The following is a 22,298-nucleotide window of genomic DNA, read 5'->3' on the forward strand; positions in this document are numbered from 1 at the left end:
ACAGTCAGCATGGCTGTGCATGGTAGGTTGTATTTAACAAATCCTGAGGAGTTTTTCAAGAAGGTTACCAAAAAGATAGATGAAGGAAAGGGTGAGAATGTTGTCTACATGGGCTTTAGTAAAGCCTTTGACAAGGTCTCACATGAGAGTTTAGTTCAAAAGGTTAAAAGACTAGGTATCCATGGAGAGGTTGTAAACTGGATTTGAAATTGGATGTGTTGGAGAAAACAGAAAGTGGTAGTGGATGGCTGATTCTCAGACTGGAGGCCTATGACCAGTGGTGTGCCTCGGGGATGTGTGTTGAGACCATTGTTGTTTGTTGTCTATATCAATGATTTGGACGAAGATGTGATAAATTGAATTAGAATGACACAAAGATAGGAGACGTTGTTGTGGATAGCAAGGAAGATTTTCCAAGTTTGCAGAGGGATCTGGACCAACTGGGAGAATGGCGTTGCAGGTGGACAGGATTGTAAAGAAAGATGTTGGCATCTTAGCCTTTAGAAATCAAAGTATTGAGTATAAAAATTGGGATATTATCTTGAAGTTCTTTAGACATTGGTAAGGCCAAATTTGGAATATTGTGTGCCGTTCTCATCACCCAACTACAGGAAGGATATCAACAAGGTTGAAAGAGTGAAGAGAAGATTTTCTAGGATGTTCCCAGGCCTTCAGAGTTTAGTTACAGGGAAATTAAACAGGTTAGGACTTTATTCCTTGGAGTGAAGAAGAATGAGGGGAGATTTGATAGAGGTTTACAAGATTATGAGAGGTATAAACACAGTGAATAGGAGTAGGGTTTTTCCACTTAAGTTGGGCAATATAAATACGAGAGTTCATAGCTTTAAGCCAAAAGGGAAAAGATTTAGGGGGAACCTGAGGGGAAAGTTCTTCATTCAGGCTTGATCTTGAGTTTTAAGTATCAAATCTGCAAGGTGCCAATACAGATGACAAGATAGTGTTTGTCAAGTTTATCATTAACACTGTAAGAGGTCCTGTCAGATAAATCAGAGCAGCAGATAAATGGAGAGTTAAACTAGTAGGTAAAAGAAGCCAAGGGTTGCAATACACAGGACTTCTGCAAAGCAATCACTCAATCAGTGTTTGGCTTTTCCAAAGTGGCAGAGGGTATGTTGTACATTAGAATGAAGTGCAAGGAAAATGCTGCTTCCTCCATCCACACGTTCATTCATCTGGCTGAACCTCATCCTCACATCAAACAATTTCTGCTTCAAGTCTTGGGTGTAATTGGATGGCATGGGCTCGTGGGCTGAAATGGCCTGTTACTGTTGTAATATGTCTAAAAAAAAATACTCACTTTGTCCAAGCTATGTATGTCTTTTTGTGGGGCACATCAAATTGTATTTGTTTCAGAACTATTCAGGGTCATTTGCCTCCTTACCCCCAAACTGATTTCATTGGTGCAGTTTCAATACTCATAAAACTTGAAAATGTCATGATTTTTTAAAAAAATCCTTCTTTTACCTATACACGGTCCATTTCTAGTTCTTCCCTTTCTGGATCTTTCCATCTTCTCACTGGATGGGCAACCACAAACATCCACAAGTCCTCACAAATACCTTGACTATAATTTATCCCATCCTACATCCTGTCAGGATTCCATTCCATTTTCACATTTCCACCACTTATGTATTTATTATGATGTGATTTTTCACACAAGCCCCAGTGAACAGCTTCCATCTACCAGAACAGTGGTTTTTCCTCTGCCAATAAATCTCATCCATTTCTCACATCTCTGCTCTCACCTCATCAGCCTCTGCATTCAATGGGCCATCCTTTGCCACCTTCAACAAGACTTCTAGTTTAAACATCTTCCTCTCCCCTTTCAGCATTTCACAAGATCTGCTCATTGCTGATTTGCTGGTCTGCTCTTCTGACTCCATTAAGCAGTTCTGACTCCAAGGCACTTTCTAAAGAACCACAGGTAACAAAAGCCATATTTTCACCTTTTCTCTCCTCACTATACAGTTACCCAAATAGTGTTACCAGGTGAAGCCATAAATTAATTTGTATTTCTTCCAATCTGATGATGTACCATAATTAACGTTCATAATATGGACTATTCTATAAGAGAAACCAAATCTAATTACTTTGCAGAGTACCTACATTCAGTCAGCAGGAGTGACTAAGAGTTTTCTATTCCTTGTCTCTTTAATGCCCTATCCCACATTGTTACAAAGCCCAAAGCGAACTTAAAGAATTATACCTTGAATCCCAGATGAACACACAGCAGCTTTCCAGACTCAAATTATCAGAATCAGAATTTATTGTTATGAACAAGTCATGAAATTCGATGTGTTGCGGCAGCGTTATAGTGCAAACATTCATATTATAACCATCTTACATCATTACTATATAAAAAAATAAAGTGCACGAAAAGTAAGGCAGTGTCTTTGGTTCATTGATTATTCTGGAATCTGACTCCAAAGGGGAAGAAGCTGTCTTTGTACCTTTTTCCCCCGATGGTAGCAGAGTGATGAGGACATGACCTGGGTAGTGGGGATCTTTGAGGATAGAGGCTACTTTTTTAAGACACTGCTTGATGGAGTGGTCTGGTGCCTATGATGTCGCAAGCTGAATTAACAACCCTCTGGAGTTTATTCTTGTCCTGAGCGTTGGCATTTCCATACTAGGCAGTGATGCAACCAGGCAGAATGCTCTCCACGGTACACATGTAGAAGTTCACAAGTTTTCGGTACCATAATGTAATGATATAGTTTATTGTATGTACCAGCCAGTACAAGCACGGGCTGGCCCACCCTCCTGATGACATCCTTTTCTAGACTCCTCCTTGGACTCTTCCCGTAACCCAGGCCATAAAGGTCGAGTCACCTCTTCCTTCCCTGCACTTCTCTAGCTTGGACCTGGGCCAGCAAGTCTTGTGTGTAATAAAGCCTATCGTTCCCCTCAGTCTTTGTCTTTGTGACTATTAGGGCAACTGATAGTGCCCAACAATTTATTACACACAATTTTTTAATATCTCCAGTAATGGAGAAATTGATGCGCCCCAATCGGCTAGAGGTAGATCCCCCAAGACTTGAGTGCATCAGAACTCTTTGAAGAGTGGGTGAACTGCTTCATCATGGGTGAACTGCTTCAACAACTTCCTCGAGGCCGCCACTGGAGTGGTCGATTCAGACAAGAAAAGGCTGAAAGTCCGACAGGCAAGAGTTGGCCAGAGGGCTTTCCAGGCCATCAGAAGCAGCACGACCTACACTAAGGCAATGGCTGATCTTTGGGCGCTATACAAGCCCAAGGTTAATGAAGTCTACTCTCGTTACCTGCTGGCGTCCAGAAAACAGCAGCCTGGTGAGACGGTTGAAAAGTTTGTTCAATCCCTGGTCACACTGGGAAAAGACTGTTTGGGGAACCCTATGGCCCCAATATCGGGGGCCCAGTGCGTGGAAGACATGGTCCGGGAAGCTTGTGTGTCAGGGTTGAGGTTGGATTATATCCGACAACGTCTCCTCAAGGAGGAGCAACTCCCACTAAAAAGGGCAATCCAACTGGCCAGAATCTTAGATTCCGCCCAGAGCCATGCGGAGTCGATCGCAGGCAGAAGTGGGCCTTACCACATACGCACCGCCGTGAGGGCCGCCATCTTAGGAATCAGCATTGGGGCGACCGACACGACCACGGCTGCAGTGACACCGGCATCATCAAGATGCAACTTCTGCGGAGAGGCTAGACACTCACAACGCCTCTGCCCACGAAAGGAGCTACATGCTCGGGCTGCGGGAAGAAGGGCCACTACCAGAAAGTTTGTAGGATCAGTGCCCTATCCAGGAGCAGCACGGCGTGTGCAACCAAAGAACTTCTGGTCCCGACCGCGTGCGCGGCAAGGGGGCTCCATCTTATTCGCTACCACCCCCTTCCTCTACGCCGCGGCATACCTCATCGATGATGTCATTTCTGCCCTTGACGACACCACTTCCACCTTCCTCTTCGATGAGGACAGCGTGGTCAACATGGATGCCACCATCTTGGGCGTCGAGCCTCCCCACTGATGACGACGATAAGGAACCTGTCCTGGCATCAGTCACCCTGAATCAACCCAGCCCTCACCTGATCACGAACTTCATGATGCAGATCGAGGTGAATGGGTGCAAGACGAACTGCCTCTGACAGCGGCAGCACCGAAAGCTTTATCCACCCCGAGGTGGTCTGCAGACTCTCCCTTCCCGTCTGGCCGATGACCGGATTGTAATCAATGACGGCGAAGGACCAGCAGACTTGCATCCGGGGGTACGGTGTAACGACTCTGACGGTGGTGGGGGAGGGGGGAATGATTTCGTATTCTTGATCATGCCTCAGCTCTGTGCGCAGATCCTCCTGGACCTCGACTTCCAGAGTCAGTTCAGGAGTGTGACGATGGAGTTCGGGGGCCCCCAACCGCCACTCACCGTTCACGACCCCAGCTTACGGATCCCACTCCCCGACCAAGCATGCAGTCTCTGGTACCATCCTGCAGCCTCACCACCCTGCGGGTGGCCCCTCCGTCACTATTTGCAAACTTCACCCCAGACTGTAAACTGATCACCACAAAGAGTAGGTGCTATAGCACTGAAGATATGGGGTTCATCCGGGCCTATGTTCAGCGACTCTTGGCGGAGGGGATCATAGCCCCTAGCTCCAGCACCTGGAGGGCGCAGGTCCTCGTGGTCAGACAAGCCCTGGATGGTGACTGACTATAGTCAAACCATCAACCACTTCACCCAATTGGACGCATACCTGCTACCCCGGATAACCGACTTGGTCAACAAGGTCGCACAATACATTCTTTTCAAACATTGACCTCAAGTCGGCCAACCATCAACTAGCACCTACGCCCGAGCAACCGAATCGACATGGGATTAGAGGCCGAAGACAAACTGTTTCACTTCCTGCAGGTGCCTTTCAGAGTTACTAATGGTGTCTCTGCTTTTCAGAGGGTTATAGATCGGATGATGGAGGAGAACAAACTGACAGCGGCGTTCCTATATATTGACAATGTCACCATCTGCAGCCACAACCAACAAGATCACGATGCTAACCTCGCAATGTTCCTACGTACGGCCAAGTACCTCAATTTGACATTCAATAAGGACAAGTGCGTGTTCAATACAGATCGCCTGGCCCTTCTCGGATATGTCGTGGCACATGGTGTCATTGCCCCAGATCCTGACCGTATGCAACCACTAATGGAGCTGCCAGTCCAAAACACCCTAAAGGCACTGAAGAGGTGCCTGGGGCTGTTTTCCTATTATGCACAATGGGTGCCCAATTACGCTGATAAAGCCCACCCCCAATTAGGTCCACAATCTTCCAGTTATCAGCAGAAGCCCAAGCTGCATTTCACCAGATCTGAGGAGACATTGCAAAGGCCACGATGCATGCCATGGATGAATCCATCCCATTCCAGGTGGAAAGTGATGCCTCCAACTTTGCACTAGCTGCCACACTTAACCAGGCAGACAGGCCAGTTGCATTTTTTTCCATACACCCTGCACGGTCCCGAAGTACGACACTCCTCCGTCAAGAAGGAGGCACAAGCGATTGCTGAGGCGGTGCGCCACTGACGACATTACCTGGCCAGCAGGGTAAACCTTGCTGACAGACCAGAGGGCTGTGGTCTTCACGTTCAATACAAAACAGAGCAGTAAAATCAAAAATGACAAGATTCTTAGGTGGAGGATCAAGCTATCCACCTATAATTATGACATCTTGTATCGGCCAGGTAAACTCAATGATCCCCCAGATGCCTTATCCCGGGGGACGTGTGCCAGTGCGCATCTCAACTGTCTCCAAGCCCTACATGACAATGTGTGCCACCCCAGAGTCACGAGATTGTACCACTTCGTCAAGACTCAGAACCTTCCATACTCTGTAGATGTCAAGTCCACGACCAGACGCTGCCAGATCTGCGTGGAATGTAAGCCACAGTTCTACCGGCCAGAAAAGGTACACCTCATTAATGCCACATGACTCAGTGTCGATTTCAAGGGCCCCCTTCCCACCTCAAATAGGAATGCCTACTTCCTGACAGCAGTGGACGAGTTCTCCAGGTTCCCCTTTGCGATTCCCTGCCCGGATATGACCTCGACGATGGTTATCAAGGCGCTGCACAGCATCTTCACTCTGATCAGGTACCCTGACTACATTCACAGCGACCGGGGTCCTTGTTCATGAGTGAAGAACTGCAACAGTACTTCCCAGCCAGAGGCATAGCTACCAGCTGGACCACCAGCTATAACCCCAGAGGTAATGGCCAGCTGGAAAGGGAGAACACCACCACCTGGAAGGCAGTGCTCCTGGCCCTGAGGTCCAGAAACATGCCAATGTCCTCACTGGGAGGACATTTTGCCTGAGATGCTCCACGCCATCCGATCGCTGCTGTGCACTACTATTAACACCAGCCCGCATGAACTCCTCTTTGCTTTCCCTAGGAGATCGATGAACGGTTCCTCCATCCCTCCTTGGTTGGCAAGCCCAGGGCCGGTCCTGCTATAGAAGCACATCAGGGGCCATAAGACGGATCCACTGGTGCACCTCATTCACGCCAACCCCTAATACGCGTTCATGAGGTACCCTGATGGCCACGAGGACACTATACCGATCTGAGACCTGGCGAGGGCCAGAAACCCCAAAAAGGCCCTGCCTGCTGCCGACCAGCCTACGGATCTAATCACAATACACAGAAGCACAATCCTGGAGTCCGAGCCGCCTGGCTCCCGATCTGGCTCTTCCCCCTGGGAGTCAGCCCCCCGGGAGACATCGGACCACCTATCCCCTTGGGAGTCCCCCATCATCAACCCAACCTAAACTATTCCCACCCTGGCCTCTCCCGTGACTGCCTTCCCCCAAGGAGCAGTGCACGGACACGTCGCTCGCCCCCCCCCCCCCCCCCCCGTTGGTTCAGCAGGAGGAAGTCGCCGGTGCGACTGAACCTCTAGTCAGAGAGAGTTTTCCCTTTTCCCATTTTTTTCTTCTTCTTTCTCTCCCTTTCTCATTAATGTTCCCGGTGGTCTCTATTTAAAAAGAGGGAGTGAATGTAATGATTTGGTTTATTGTATGTCCTAGCCTGTATAGGCACGGGCTGGCCCGCCCTCCTGATGACATCCTCACCTAGACTCCTGTGAGTCAGGCCATAAAGGTCGAGTCACCTCTTCCTTCCCTGCACTTCCCTAGCTTGGACCCGGGCCAGCAATTCTTGTGTGTAATAAAGCCTATCGTTCCCCTCATTCTTTGTCTTTGTGATTATTGGGGCAACTGGTAGTGCCCAACACATACTGAATCTCCTCCAACATCTCACAAAGTATAGCCACTGGCGAGCCTTCTTTGTTATTGCATCCACAAGGAGGCTCCAGATCAGATCCTCGGAGATGATGACCCTAGGAATTTGAAGCTCTTGACCTCTCCACCTCTAAACCCTCGATGAAAACTCCCAAGTTCCTTCTGAAGTCAACAATCATCTCCTTCATCGACAATCAAATTCAATAACTCTTTATAACATTCCTTTCTCTCTTTATCAGAGCTAGCCTTTTCTGATGTAGTCATCCATTTATGATATTGCATTAGATTTTCCTCCCACCATTAGTATACTGGACTGTCCACTCTATCAATGCTTCTCGATTTATATACTTATTCAAGTTCGCCACTCAGCCTCCTATGCTCCAGAGAAAGCAACTCAAGTTTGTCCAATCTCTCCCCATAATTCATACACTGTAAACTAGGCAACATCTGCTAAACCTCATTTGTACTCTTTCCAAAAGCTCCATATCCTTCTTGTAAAATGAGGCAACCAGAATTGCACAAACCATTCCAAGGGCAGAAACACAACCTCCTTACTTTTATACTCAATCCCTAATCCAATGAAGCCAAGCATACACTGCACCCTATTTATCATCCTATCTTGCGTGTATGGTTACTTTCAATTAGCTATGGACCTGGTCCCCCCCAGATTCCTCTTCATGTCAATACTGTTATAACCCCTACCATTAACAGCATATCCTCTTCTTTATAATCCACTTGGTTTCCATGGAAGTATAAAATACTGTGGTATTTTCTTGACATCCTAATGCCCTGCTTGAGCTCTTTCCTGCAACCTTCATATTCCTCCAGAGACCCAGCAGATTGTAGCTTCCTGAATTTTGCACATGCCTCCTTTTTCCTCCTGACATAAGATAATGACCTCTCTTGTCATCCAAGCTTCTCTTACCTTGCCATCTTTATCCTTCCTTTTCATTGGAACATTCTAGTCCTAAACTTTAATTAGTTGGTCCTTGAACAACTCCAAAATGTCAGTTATGTTTCTGCCCAATTACAGCTACTCCCAGTTATTCACCCTGTTCCTGTAAAGTGATATCAAAATTTACCCTCCTCCAATTGAGTATTTTTTTTCACAAGACCCAAGATTATCCTTACCCATAACTATCTTGAAACTAATCTGATATGAATCAGCTGATTGATCCACCAAGTACAACCTCCACTATCAATTTAGCTCATCCAAGATCTCAGTTGTTCTTTCCTTCTGTGAAATTCCAGCAGCATTTTTTGGGGGGCAAAGTGCACATTTAACTTTCCACCTATGCCCTCTGCCTCCAGTACAAAATTTAACTTTTGATTCTTTCCTTCCTCCCTTTCATTTGCTGACAAAATATTTTGCTGTCTTACAACTTCCCTTTAGATATCCTGTAATTAGCATGGTGTTTACAAAGTAACAACCTGGCAGTTAACATTTCCTCTTGTGTTCTATTTCACTATCATATTGGCTGCATCACAACATTTTGTAGCCTCAGATAATTGAAATATTAATTTGTTTTCCATATCTTCCTTTCACCTTTTTGCCTATTCACTCATCTCCTAGGTTTGATATATCTCAGGCCGTTATGGGAGGAAAAGCAGGAAATTGCTGGGGCCGAGTGTTATTTTTTAAATTTTTGCTGGTCATAGGTGAGGTAGCAGATGACTGAAGGACAAGAGTGATAAAGTTAGTTAAGAAAGGCAGCAAGGCATGTAAATCTAAAATCAGTTGTAGCAATGTTATTGGGAAAAATTCTGAGGGACAGGATTAGTTTGTACTTGGAAAAGTATAGATTAATCAAAGATAGTCAGAACGGTTTTGTTAGAGGAAATATCTTGTCTGACTACTTGACTGAACTTTTCAAAGAGTATCAAAGTGCATTAATGAGGGCAGTGTGGTAGAGTGGTTAATATAATTTACGTAGACTCAAAGTCTTTGACAAAGTCCCACATGTGGCAACTGGTCCAAAGGGTTCGTCTCTGGCATACAGACTAACTTGGTAAATTAGATCCAAAATTAACTGGGTAATAGAGGCAAAGGTCATGGCAAAAAGACATTTGTGTGATCAAGTACCAATCTCTTGCTGTTTGTATTCAAATTGTTATTGAATAAAACAAAGGTAGAAGATTTGATTAGCTAGTATGTAGGCGACAAGAAAAGTTGACAAGTAACAAAGTGCACGACACAGATCGTTGTAGAATACAGGATGACATCGCTCTATATGCTAGATAGGCAGAGCAATAGCAGTTGGAATCCTGATAAGTGATGTACCTTGGAAAGGACGAAGAATAGAACATACACAATAAATGAAAGCGCCTTAGGGAGCATTGAGAAATAAATGAATCTCAGTGTACAAGGCTGAGAATCCCTGAATGAATCAATATTTTATTTTGCATTAACAGATAAACAAGTGTGCCTACTGCCAAAGCACATCAATGATAAAGCCTGCTGTTAGCAGATTATTTAAGTGTATTTTATGTCCTCAATAACCCTCTGGGGCATGCTCAAAAGCTGACTTCAACAAGATTGCTCCACATTTCTAAATGTGATAAATCACTGATTTTGTTTGAATGGTGGGCATTTGCTGAACTGTCAAGAGTAGATAAAACAGAATGTTAGTTGTCAAATTATTAACTAACATCCCAGGGGTTTGGACTATCGACTTGATTCCAATATTCTCAATTCTCAACTTCTCTTCAAAATAGGCTAGAGCCTCTCAATTTAGGTGTAAATTTGGTATAGAAACCTTGCAATTTGGATACCAATTAAGATTGGATTATAAAGGATACCCACCACCCAGCACACACCCTGTTCTCACTGCTGCCATCAGGAAAGAGGTATAGGTGCAAGACTCTCAGCACCTGGTTCAGAAACAGCTACTATCCCTCCACCATCAGACTCCTCAATGACATTTAAGGACTCTTACTTGTGCACTTTATTTTCTTTTTGTTCTCTGTATTGCAGTTTGTTTACATATGTTATCTGTTTACAGTTCTTTGTTTACATTGTTTACAGGTTTTTTTTGCACTACCAATTCTGCCGTGTCCGCAGGAAAAAGTCTCAGGTTTGTATGTAATGTCATGCATGTACTCTGATAATAAAATCTGAAAAATACGAAATACTGATCTTACCCAATAACAAAAAAATCCTGTGAATGGATAGAAATGATCAGTTATTAAATATTTCTTCACAGAGTGCCCTCATTGCCCAATTTAACTATTTCGAACTGCAGCTCTTTTTGCATACCAGTAACCACATTCCCATTCTCAAAAGCTGTTCTTGTTACAGACTACAACATCATCAATTGCAGCCCAGAGGAGTGAACATTAGATTAGATATACTTGGTAAGTTATTGGAAGGGGGTCCAAGAGATCAGATATACAAGTATTTGGATAGTTAGGGACTGATTAGGGATAGTCCACATGGCACTGATAGGGGTAGAGATGAGGTCTTGAAAAGGGAATATAGAGAGTTAAGAAAGAAGTTTAAAAGCAGGACCTCAGGGATGGTATTCTCAGAATTGCTGCCTGCGCCACATGCCAGAGAGGGTAGGAATAGGAAATAGTGACTGAAGATTTGGTACAGGGGTTCAAATTTGTGGATCATTGGGATCTCTTCTGGGGAAGGTTTGACCTGTACAAAAAGGACAGGCTGCATCTGAACTGGAAGAAAGACCAAGATCCTAACAGCAGGTTTGCTGGAGCTGTTGGGGACGGGTTTAAACTAGTTGGAAGTGGGGGGGGGGGGGGGGGTTGGGAACCAGAACGTGAGTGCAGATATTAGGGCAGAAGGTCAAAAAGCACAACACTATGTCATCCGATGTCATCTGAATTTGTGAGGAAGGACAGGTGGAGGATGAAACATAAATGTAGTCAGAGGGTATGAAACATGTCTATTTCAACTCTATGAGTATTAGGAATAAAGGAGATGAACTTAGAGCATGGATCAGTACATAGAACTACGATGTTGTGGCTGTAACAGAAACTTGGATGGAGCAAGGGCAGGATTGGCTGATGCAGGTACCAGGGATTAGGTGTTTTAAAAAGAATAGGATGGGAGGTGGGGTGGGAGGGAGGGGATAGTATCACAGCTATAGAAAGGGAGGACTCTGAAGAGGGAGTTTCTACTGTGACAGGATAGATGGAAGTCAGAAATGGGAAAGGAGCAATCACCATACTAGGAGTATTTGGGGACCTAGCCTTCAGGACAGATTTTCAAATGGTGCAGGAAAATACAGGATTGTTGTTTAGGGGGACTTTCATTTCTCTTGTATTGACTGGAACTTCCAAACTGCAATAGGGATAAATGGGGTTGAATTTGTCAGATGCGTTTAAAAAGGATTCTTGACACAGTATGTGGACCAGCCAATAAGAGGAAAGGTTATACTAGATCTAATTCTGGATAATGAACCTAGTCAAGTGGTGGACCTCTTGGTGGGGGAACATTTTGGTGAGAGTGACAACAACTCCCTCAGCTTCAGCATAGCTATGGAGAAGGATAAAAGCAGACAAAATGGGAAAGTGTTTAATTGGGGAAGGGATGAGGAAGGAACTTTCAAGTGTAAAGTGGAGACAGATGTTCAAGTTTGAAAGCCCAGAACTAATGTGGAAGAAGTTCAAGGACCACTTGTGCTGGGTTCCAGATAGCTTTATCCCACTGGGACAGAGAAAAGATGACAGGAAAAGGGAACTATGGCTGATGAAACAGGCAACGCACCTTGTCAAAAGGAAGAAGGAAGCATAGATTAGCTATCGGAAGCAGGAAACAGAAATGGCTCAAGAAAAGTATATGGAAGCGAAGAAGAAGCTGAAGAAAGGACTTCAGAGTTCAATGGGGGCATGAGGCAGCCTCAGCATGTCAGATTAAGAAGAACCCCAAGATGTGAAGAACAGAAGGATGACAAGAATAAAGGTGGGACCGCTAAAGGATAAAGGAGGCAGCATGCACGTAGATGCAGAGGAGGTTGGGAGGTTCTAAATTAATTCTTTGATTCAGTATTCACAAGAGAAAAGGACGTGGTTCGGTGTGAGGTGGCAATAGAACAGACTTGTCTGCTGGACAATGATGAGATGAAGGAAGAGGAAGTGCTGGATCTTCTGAGCAACATTAAGATTGAGAAGTCCCTGGGGCCAGATGCAATATACCCCAGGTTGCTGTGGGAAGTGAGGGAAGAGATAGCTGAGATGGCTTGGATCTTTGAGCCTTCTTTAGCCACAGGGGAGGTGCCAGAGGATTGGTGAATTGCAAATGTAGTCCTTGTTTTCAAAAGGTAATAGGGAGAATCCTGAGAACTATAGACCAGTGAGTATTACATCAGTGGTGTGCATACTATTGGAGAGGGTCCATTTGGAAAAGTCCAGTCTACTCAAGGATAGTCAGCATTGCTTTGTAAAGGGAATGTCGTGCTTCACGAGCCTAACTGAGTTTTTTGAGGAGTAACAAAAGAATTTGATGAGGATAGGGCAGTAAATGTGGTCTATATTGATTTTAGTAAGGCATTTGACAATATCCCCTCTGAGAGTCAGAAAGTTATTAGGCATGCACTCCATGGAACCCTGGCTGTGTGGATACAAAATTGGCTTTCATGTAGAAAGCAGAGAGTAGTAGAGGAAGGAAAGTATTCTGCCTGGAGGTCAGTGACTAGTGGAGTTCTGTAGGGATCTGTTCTGGGACCCTGCTCTTTGTGATTTTTATAAAGGACCTAGATGAAGAATGGAAGGATTGGTAAATCGAAGATTGGAGGAGTCGTGGATGGTGCTGAAGGTTGTCGTAGGTTAAAAAAGGATCTCGATAGGGTGCAGAGTTTGTCAGAAAAATGGCAGATGGAATTCAAGCCAGAACAGTGAGAGGTGATACATTTTGGAAGGATAATCCAAAAGGTGAGTTACAGGATTAATAGTCAGTTACTTCAGAATGTGGATGAACAGAGGGTCCAGGAATCCCTCAAAGTCACCACTCAGGTTGATAGGATAGTTAAGAAGGTCTATTGGATGCTGGGCTTCATTAATAGGGGGATTGATTTCAAGAGAGGTCATGTTGCAACTCTACAAATCTCTGGTGAGACCACATTTGGAGTACTGTGCTCAGTTCAGGACACCTCATTTTTGGAAGGAAGTGGAAGCTATAGAGAGGGAGCAGAGGAGATTTACCAGGATGTTGCCTGGTTGGAAAAACGTCTTATAAGGCAAGGTTGGCAGAGCTGGGACCTTTCTCTTTGGAGTGAAGAAGGATGAGAGGAGACTTTAAATGGAGGTTTACATAGATTATCAGAGGCACTTTTATTCCCCCCTCCCCACCTCCCTCAGGGCATGAATAGCAAACAGAGGACAAATGTACTAAGTAAAGGCAGGAAAGTTTAGGGAGATATCAGGGGTAAGTTTTTTTTTAAATACACAGATTTTTGGGTGCTTGGAGTGCCTTGCTAAGGATGGTGGTGGAGGCTGAAACATTAGGGGCATTTAAGAGGCTCTTACACAAGCACATGGATGGAAGTAAAATAGAGGGTTAAGTACTTTTTTTTAAAAAAAGGAATAAATGGTTCTGCTCATTGAGGGCTGAAGGACCTGTACTGAGGCGTTCTATGTTCTAAAGAGCCCATTTCTGTTCTGTAGTAGATTCCTGAAGGTTGAAAGCAATTGGATCATGTGATTGAGTTCTGATTGGTTGATGAAAAAATGTAAATAAAAACTAGCTGTTTTTATTACATCTGATGAAAAGGTCATTCAACTTCTTGCAAAGCATTTTCACACCCACGTGGATTTTTGTCTTGCTTCAACCAGTCTCAAATCTGTGGATGCCAAACACAATCTGCTAATGAAATCAGCAGGTTAAACCACTAAAATGAGAGAAATAAATAGTCAATATTTCAATTAAAACCCCTTCAAAGATTACTGGCGTCCTTTTCACCCTGGCATCCCAGTAAATTGGCCATTCAGTGTCCTGGTTAAATAAGCTGTTTCTGCTGTTCACACTGGGCCATTTTTAACCAAGACACGACCTGTTTTCACAATGACCATGTCATCCCCAGGGATAGGAGAGTCTACCTTGAACATTTTTTTCCCTCGGTACAACTTGTCCTTTTCACACTGGGTTCATCACCACACCAGGGATCAGCAATGTGAATAAGGGTCAAGGCCATCAATCACCAGCTTGATTTGACTCACTTTCACACTGGACCAGTAAATTAGCTGCCAATTCTTGGGACAAGGTGCTAGTGTTAAAGGGGCTATAGTGAGAGGCGAAGCAGAAACTCCTTTTCCACTGGCATCTTCCTGGGGCAATTAACCAGTTAAGGATTCAGTGAAAAAGGAAAACATCAGCACGCCAGTGTCAAATAACATCAAATCACGCCAGGGATTGACAACCTCTCGTCCTCCTCATATCCCCGGCATCAATAGAAAAAGGACAACTCCCATCCATTCCAAGGCAGACTCTCCAATCCTCAGGGCCAGGTGGTGTTCTTCAGAAAAGCAGACCGTGTCGAGGTTAAAGGTGGCCCAGTGGAAACAGCACAAACGGCTTCCTACCCCCGGCAGGGCAAATGACAGGGGAAAAAGGGCTTACTCCCGGCGTGGGATTGACAAAAATGAAACATGACAGAGAAGTGGTACCGTCATTCACCATAATATCAACTTTGCAACCCGAAATCAAAATTGTGTTCCCTTGTCTTTATTAAATAATTTTCCATCTCGGACTTGTTTCCACTTTTGCCCTGCAAGTACAGTACACAAACACGGACGATGTTGTTGATTGATCGTACCTTGGAGACACAAATATCATATGCAAATGCTGCTCGTATAAAGAACCGGCCACACAAGTATAGCACATTTTACAGTATCGAATATGATAAAAGGCGGTTATTGGGGGGGGGGGGGGGGTGGGGAACAACAAATGCCATACCTAAAAGCGAAAGTAATCTTAATGCAACGCTGTGTGGCGGTAAAATATATACAATTTGCTAAATTGTTACCCACCACTTGCAAAACAAACCATGTCATTTACAGGGAAGAAACTGGCATTTATCAGAATTGGTGAATTACAAAGCAATGATCTGTTGGTGCAATTTACTGCAGAATCCTGGTGGGTCACTCCCACCCGAGGGAGCCCGGATCCACACCACCAGTAATTCGTGGAGGGGAGCTCCAAACCATTTCAACTGATAACATGTTAACAAACTGAACTTCACCTCCCCAGATTCCTAACTGCAACTGCGAGGAGTCCAAGTTCACGACGTAATCCCCCAGGAAGCGATTCAAAACGTCGACCACCAAAGACTCGAACACCATTTTCCCCGGTCACCATCCCAGGCCCTCTCCGAGCCGCCGCCTCTTCTCAGCGCCAGTGACGAGCAAACGAAACTTAATGATTCAAAAGAAAACGACCACCCACTGGGCCGGAGACCGCGCGAACTGCGTCAGCTCATGCTCATGACACCAGCCCCAGAAGCACCACGTCGATTGGTGGGGTTGGACAGGGATGGCGCGCGCGCGCGCGTCCGCCGGTCGACGCCTCAAGGGGCCGCGCCTTCCCGTGAGCTCGCCCGGTCGCGTGGAGCGCCCGAGGAGGCGGGCAGCTGGGGTGAAAGGTTCGATGCATCTTTGTCGAAGAGAGCTGGATGTATCAAATGTGGCGGTACGTCATCAATCTGCTTGCCAGTAACATAACCCTTTCAGTTTATCGGATCCAGATTGGAACAAACCTCCCTTTCCCTTCTTAAATTCCTTGTGCCCCGACAACTCTATTCTTTCTCGCATATGTTTAGCAATTTAAGTGGTAATTTATAATTAGCATAAGAGTACATCTTCGGGACTGGCGGAGAAACTGCAATCTTGAAGAAAGAACTGGGTGCAACACGAAAGTCGACAGTGATTGCAGTAAAAACACCAAAATGCTGGAGGAACTCGTGTTTTGAGGCAATCCGAGTGACTGGCAGACAGACCGTGCAAATGTCATGCAGGCAAAGCACTCGAGGTCAGTCTTGGAGCCCGATCTCTGGAGCTTGGGAAGTGCAAGCGCTCACTGCTGTGCCTTCCTTTTGTGGGCTGGAGCTGCTTTTAGGTGGTCGGACACGGATAATGCGCCGGCAGAGGCGGCTGGGGATGGGTGGGTTGGAGGCGGAGTACAGCTGGGACGTTCAGGTGGCCGCGGGAAGACGCCTTTCTATCACCTGAACGTGGACTTGTTTATGGAGCATCTTGCAGCAGCACTACATGAAAATAATGGAATAAACTTGAATTGTCATCCACAAAACAGTTGTTGATTTGTTTTCAGGGCGACAATATCTCTGCGCATTGCTCCCCATTGATGTATCCTTTGCTCTTGATCAATGATAATTTATGTCAGAATTTCTGTGGGATTCGGTTTATCAGGTTTAAGGTTGAGAGATGCTCATGCCGAACTCTCTCCAGAATGCAAAAATCAATATGAAAGATTAACTGCGACTAACAAGCCTTCCTCGTTCTCTATAAGCTGACACCAAATTGTGGCCGGGGCGGGACCTACAGGGCTGGAGCGGCCAGTGCGGGACGTCAGGGGCCCGAAGTCCCACGCTGGCTGCCCCAGCCCCATAGGTGTCAGGTAGCAGGGAGGGTAGGTGTCGGCAGTGGGGAGGGTGGCTGTCAGCAGCCCGCCCGCTGCTAGGCACCAGAAAGCTGTTAGCCGCTTTGCCTTGCTGCTTTCAGGTGCCTAGGGGGAGCGCTCCGAGCTGGAGAATACACCTCCCCAAAGAGTCCTCCTCGGGGCCGGGTTCTCCCCTTTCAGGTGGCCTCCCAACAGCCACATTCGGGTATTTTCGGTGGCTTTACATTCGGGTATTCTGGCCACCTGAAAGCACCTTGTGATAGTGCAATATGACAAGGTTGGAGATGCTTGTGACTGGCGAACTGAAACTCAAGGGCAAACTTCTACCGGATTCAGAAGGATAAATGTAGGGGTTTTTTTATGTCAAGGGCAGCACCTTTGGTCTGTCTTCATTAAGAGTGGTGGCAATTCACCAGCACTTTCTCCTGGGTAATTGGAGATTGATTATCAATGACTGATCCTCAGATCCCAGGAAAATATTTTTTTTAAAAACTCAAGAGGGGGGGGGGCAAGATGGCGTAGAGTCTAGACATGTAATCTCCACCTCTCTGGCCAGACTTTTAAGAACCCGTTTTTAACTCTTTGTTTTCAGGTTTAAATTGTTTTAAACTTAGTTTAAAGTATCAAGGAATTGTTATGGCTATTAATGGTAAAAAGATTAAACCTCAAGTACAGAAGAAACTACATTTTCGAAATGTTGAAGATTTAGAGCCTAAACAAACAGTCTGCTACAACTTTAGGTTTGCTTTCTTTCAAGCCTAAACCGCAGAGATTGCCTGTGGGAGCTGAAAAAATGACTACTATTCACCAGGAGAAGGACATCGCTGGAATTACCCATTCTCAGGAGGAAGGTGCATGTGCCCCTGGTGTGAATCCTGATTCTGGCAGCCTGCCGACTTTAACGGAGGAAGCACGCAAGAAGATTACTTCATTGCTTGAAATACCCCAGGATATACTCAAATCTGAATAATTTGGTCTTTTTTGTGAGTTTTTGAAGCAACAACGGGTTGCGGGGGGAGAACAGCGTCGGCCCCTGAGGAAGTCGGGGTGCTGTCGCTGGGAGTCCAGACCCGCAGTAAAACTGTTAAACTGCCTGTTGTTGAGATGCAGCAGGAGCTGCAGTTACCTGGTTCTGCCACTATGCAAGAGAAAGCAGGGCTGAGCTAAACAGCTAAGCCTTATCATTCAGCCTATGCTAAATGAAATGTCTCAGAGGCTCAGTTTGGAACTGGATACAGTTAAAATACTTGTGGAAGCATCTTGTGAGGATTTTAAACAATTTCAGGCTGCTTTTTTGAAATGTCAACAACAAGTGGCTTCTAATACAGAAAAAGTGTTGGAGGTGGAAAAATCCGTTAAAGGATTGCGAGAACGTGAGAGGGAGTTAGAGAGGAAAGTAGATTATTTGGAGAATCAAAGTAGAAGGAATAATGTGAAGATTGGTTTTTTTTGCCAAAAGGTATGGAAGAACAAGATCCTTTTTGTTTTTTTACCGAATGGATTCCACAAATACTGGGCAGGAATTTTTCTCTGGAGGTCTGGTATTGGAAAGAGCTCATAGAGCCTTAAGAAGAAGACCTCTGCCTGGTCAACCACCGAGACCCGTGATAATTCGATGTTTGAATTATTTGGACAGAGAAACGATACTTCGTCTAGCAGTGCAAAACGCAAGATTCAGAATAGTAGAGTTTTTTTCTATCCTGATTTGAGTCAAGAGGTTATTCAGCGTCGGTGTCGATTTAATCCAGTTAAAGAAGTTTTGTGGTGTAAAGGTTATAAGTCTACTTTTTGCTATCCGGCAGTGTTGAAGGTGTTTTGTGGAGACTTTCAGTCTCGGTTTTTTGAGAATGAGCGTAAAGCAATGAGTTTTGCTGATTCGTTGCCAGATGCAAGAGGACAAAGACGTAGCCCACCATTGTCTCCTAAAGAAAAATCTGGTTGTTCTGGAAATGGAAGAAACGGTAGAAATGGGAATGGAAAGAGTCCATTCCCTTAAAATGGGGTAGCCGAGTCTGGAATTTCTTGGATGAATAGAAGAACATTTTTATTTTTACTTTCTTTTTATGTCATTATGATATCTTGTGTCATTATGTCATTATGATTCTTTGTTTGGCTGGGGAGGGAGAAATTTGCTCTATGTTCGACTAGTCATCAGCCATTGGTGGGTGATCCACACCCAAGTTTTGTTTAGGGATTACTACCTTTTGGTAATTTTTTTTGGGGGGGGAGGTTTTCTTTTTTCTTTTCTTTTTTTTAAATTTTCTTTTTATTTGTGGTATCTTTTTCTCCTATTGGAGGGCCTATTTACGTTGATCTGAGTCTTTATATATTGATATTATTAGTTTTTAGTAATATTAGTGGATAAGTCAAAGTTGAAGTTTGATACTTTTAATATTCGTGATTTAAACAGTCCGATTAAGCGTATTTTTATCAAGTTTGATCTTTAGTAAAACATGTGTTCGGTAGAGATATGATTTCACCTGAAATGATTAAATTTGAGACTTTTCTTATGAGGGTACCAGAGAAGGGTTATATTTTAGTTATGTATCAAATATTACAGGATGGAATGGATAAAAAGGGTTGGGATAAATCTAAAGGTAATTGGGAAGTCGATATTGGTTTTATTTTTTCCGAGGATGATTGGTCAGATATTTGTTATGATAGTGTAACTAGACTGATAAGTGCACGTTATGCGATAATTAATTATAATTTTTTACATCAATTATATTTAACACCTGAAAAATTGAAAAAATATGGTCTTTAGGAATCAGATTTGTGTTTTAGATGTGGTAACTCTGTTGGAATTTTTTTTTCATGCGGTTTGGGACTAGATAAACTTCAATTTGCTTTTGTGTATTTAGTGCTATCTGTCGCAAAAAAATGTATTGCTAGTACGTGGAAAGATACGAATATGATTGATATTAATAGATGGCATAATGAGATGAAATATCGTTTAATAATGGAAAAAATTACATATGTTTCATGGATAACTATAATTTTTATTAGTAGGTGGTTGTTATATTCAGAATATTTACATTTTGATTTATATTGACTAGATTTTAAAATGAATGCTTTACTTTTCTTTATTTTTTTTCTCTTTTCTGTATGGCTCTCCTTAGGAGAGTTGGCTGAAAGGGGGGGGGTTTCCTTTTTTTTCTTTTTTTTTATATATATAAAATATAACGTTCATGCTTTGTTTATAGTTATATATGTTACTTATTATCTGAATTTTGAACGAATAAATAAAGTTTAAAAAAAACACAAGAAATACTGGAGAAACTCGGCCAGTCTCGCAGCGCCCAGAAGAGGTAAAGATGTACGGTATAACCAATGCTTTGAGCCTGAGCCCTTCTTCAAAGAATAAATTCCTTGAAGAAGCTTTATTCTTTGAAGAAGGGCTCAGATGTGAAACGTCGGTAATATATCTTTACCTCCTATGGACGCTGTAAGACCGGCCGAGTCCCTCCAGCATTTCTGTGTTTTTACTCCAATCACAGAGTCTGCATTCATTCTGGTACCGACCCTGGGCTTTTCAGTCCAACTCACTTGTTCCACCCTGCAACTCTCTTTCTATAGTTCTACAAATTTTTGTTCATCATATTCCTCTTGAAGGTCACTTCAATTTCAGGCAGTGCATTCTCAATTCCTCCCAATATTTTATAGAGTTTTGGATGAGTTGATTTTATACCCTTGCACCCCCTCTTAATGAGGCCCAAAATTTTGTTCACCCTGCTAACTATTTTCTTAACCTGCCATGTTCTCTCCCTTTGTAGTCATTCGAGAACAGAATCCTTTATTCCATTGCCTTCCCAGTTTTTTTCTCTCTCTCAGTTTCCTGCATAAAACATCACATGATGTGTATATCCTCTATGGCTTGTTGTAGCTATCACTATTCTTCATGCAGTTCACTATAGTGTCATTTTTTTTGTTCTTGGTAAATTTAAAATTGTGTTGGAGTCTCTAAACTAGCTTATTAATATAGATTTTTTTTAATGGTCCCTACGGAGATCCCTGAAAACACTACTATTAGCCTTCAGCACAAAAGAAATAACCATTCATTATGACTGTTATTTAGCCAACTTATCCATATTAGTGTCCCTTTTGTGCCACATTCTTTAAATTTTCTAGTAAACTGTTAATGTGGAAAATGTTATGAAAGTCTGTGTATGCCATTATCAACACCATTATCCCCATCATCTTTATTCGTTAGCTCATAAAAAATGCTAAGAAATACTGCATTACAATTATTAATATTGTTATCCCTTCTTAATCTTCAACAACATTCAACATGGTTGACCAAACTATACTATTCAAATACTTGAGTTCTGCATTTCAGAAGTATTCCATGATTGTCATCTCTAATACAACCTATTTCTGTTTGCCTCACTCTTGCTTTACCTCTGTTAATGTTAAAATCATCATCTCTGCCAATGCTACCACCAAATTTGATTATTCAATCATATTCCTGATTGACATCAATCATAATCTTCCCTCACCCAATTGTGCCAGCTGTTCTTCCCAACCTAAAGTTATCTGCACTAATCTATTTCTAGACTCATGTTAATGACTGAATTTAATTGCTTAACAATGGTAGGCATTTTTAGATGATAGGTGACATATTCTGGAATTCTCACCCAAAAGCTCTCTCCACTCCTTAATAACACAAACAAAGTCATACCTCTCTAATCATGCATTTTTAAATATCTAAAATATCTAAAGTTTGATTCAAAGTTTTTATTTTGCTTGAAAACTCTGATTAAACATGATTTTTTTTGATCTTCTGATGAGAGTGTGATATAAATGGTAGATCTTATTACAATGGTTGCATGGTAGCTCTTATTAACTGCTGTTATGCTATTCAATACATTAAATACTGATCTGGATATCTTGGCACAGAAGCTTGAACCTCAGAAGGATGCCAAGCTCCAGCTTTTGCAAGATTAATCTCATCTTCATCTCAGGTCATGAGCTATCATTCTTGGGTATTTATTTAATTATTTTGGGAATAACCTGAAAGAGTATCATTGAACCAGAGCTGGACTAAAATATCAAAAAAGAAAGTCTTAAATCTCTCACAAAAGAATGTTTTTTTAGAGCAGGAATGAATAAGAGTGTGCATATTTTTTACAAGTTTACAGTTGCAAGGTCTGTTGACTCTGCATCCTGTCAAATAATTAGCAGGGCTCATTTGAAAGTTATGGCTACAAACCCTTCTATTGAGAGAGAAAGAGAAAAAAGTGAAATATAGAGAGTTCTTTTCAAAATGATGTGAAACTGGCAATTAACAATACCAGCTCCTCTATTTTACTGAAGGTGAGCATTTTTTTTTCATTTCCAACAGCTCTCTGTAACCCCCTTGCCTGCACAGGCAAAGTTAATCAAACCAAAGTAGAGAAGTCAGAAAAGTGCAACTCAT

General features: G+C 43.3%; 1 protein-coding gene across 4 annotated transcripts in view; it reads right to left on the reverse strand.

The window, feature by feature from the left end:
• vps13a (vacuolar protein sorting 13 homolog A) overlaps positions 1-15,766 on the reverse strand; it is a 397,184-nt gene extending 381,418 nt beyond the window's left edge. For 2 of the 4 annotated variants that reach the window (XM_069930495.1, XM_069930497.1), the window contains exon 1: positions 15,489-15,765. In XM_069930495.1, coding sequence (XP_069786596.1) covers positions 15,489-15,588 — 100 coding nt within the window. In that variant the 5' untranslated portion in view covers positions 15,589-15,765. Of the gene's footprint in view, positions 1-15,488 lie in introns of all 4 variants that reach the window. The other 2 variants (XM_069930496.1, XM_069930500.1) reach the window with 2 other exon arrangements.
• Between the last annotated feature and the right edge of the window lie 6,532 nt (positions 15,767-22,298).

The sequence above is a fragment of the Narcine bancroftii genome, chromosome 1 (genome assembly GCF_036971445.1).
Source record: "Narcine bancroftii isolate sNarBan1 chromosome 1, sNarBan1.hap1, whole genome shotgun sequence".
Classification (NCBI taxonomy): Eukaryota; Metazoa; Chordata; class Chondrichthyes; order Torpediniformes; family Narcinidae; genus Narcine; species Narcine bancroftii.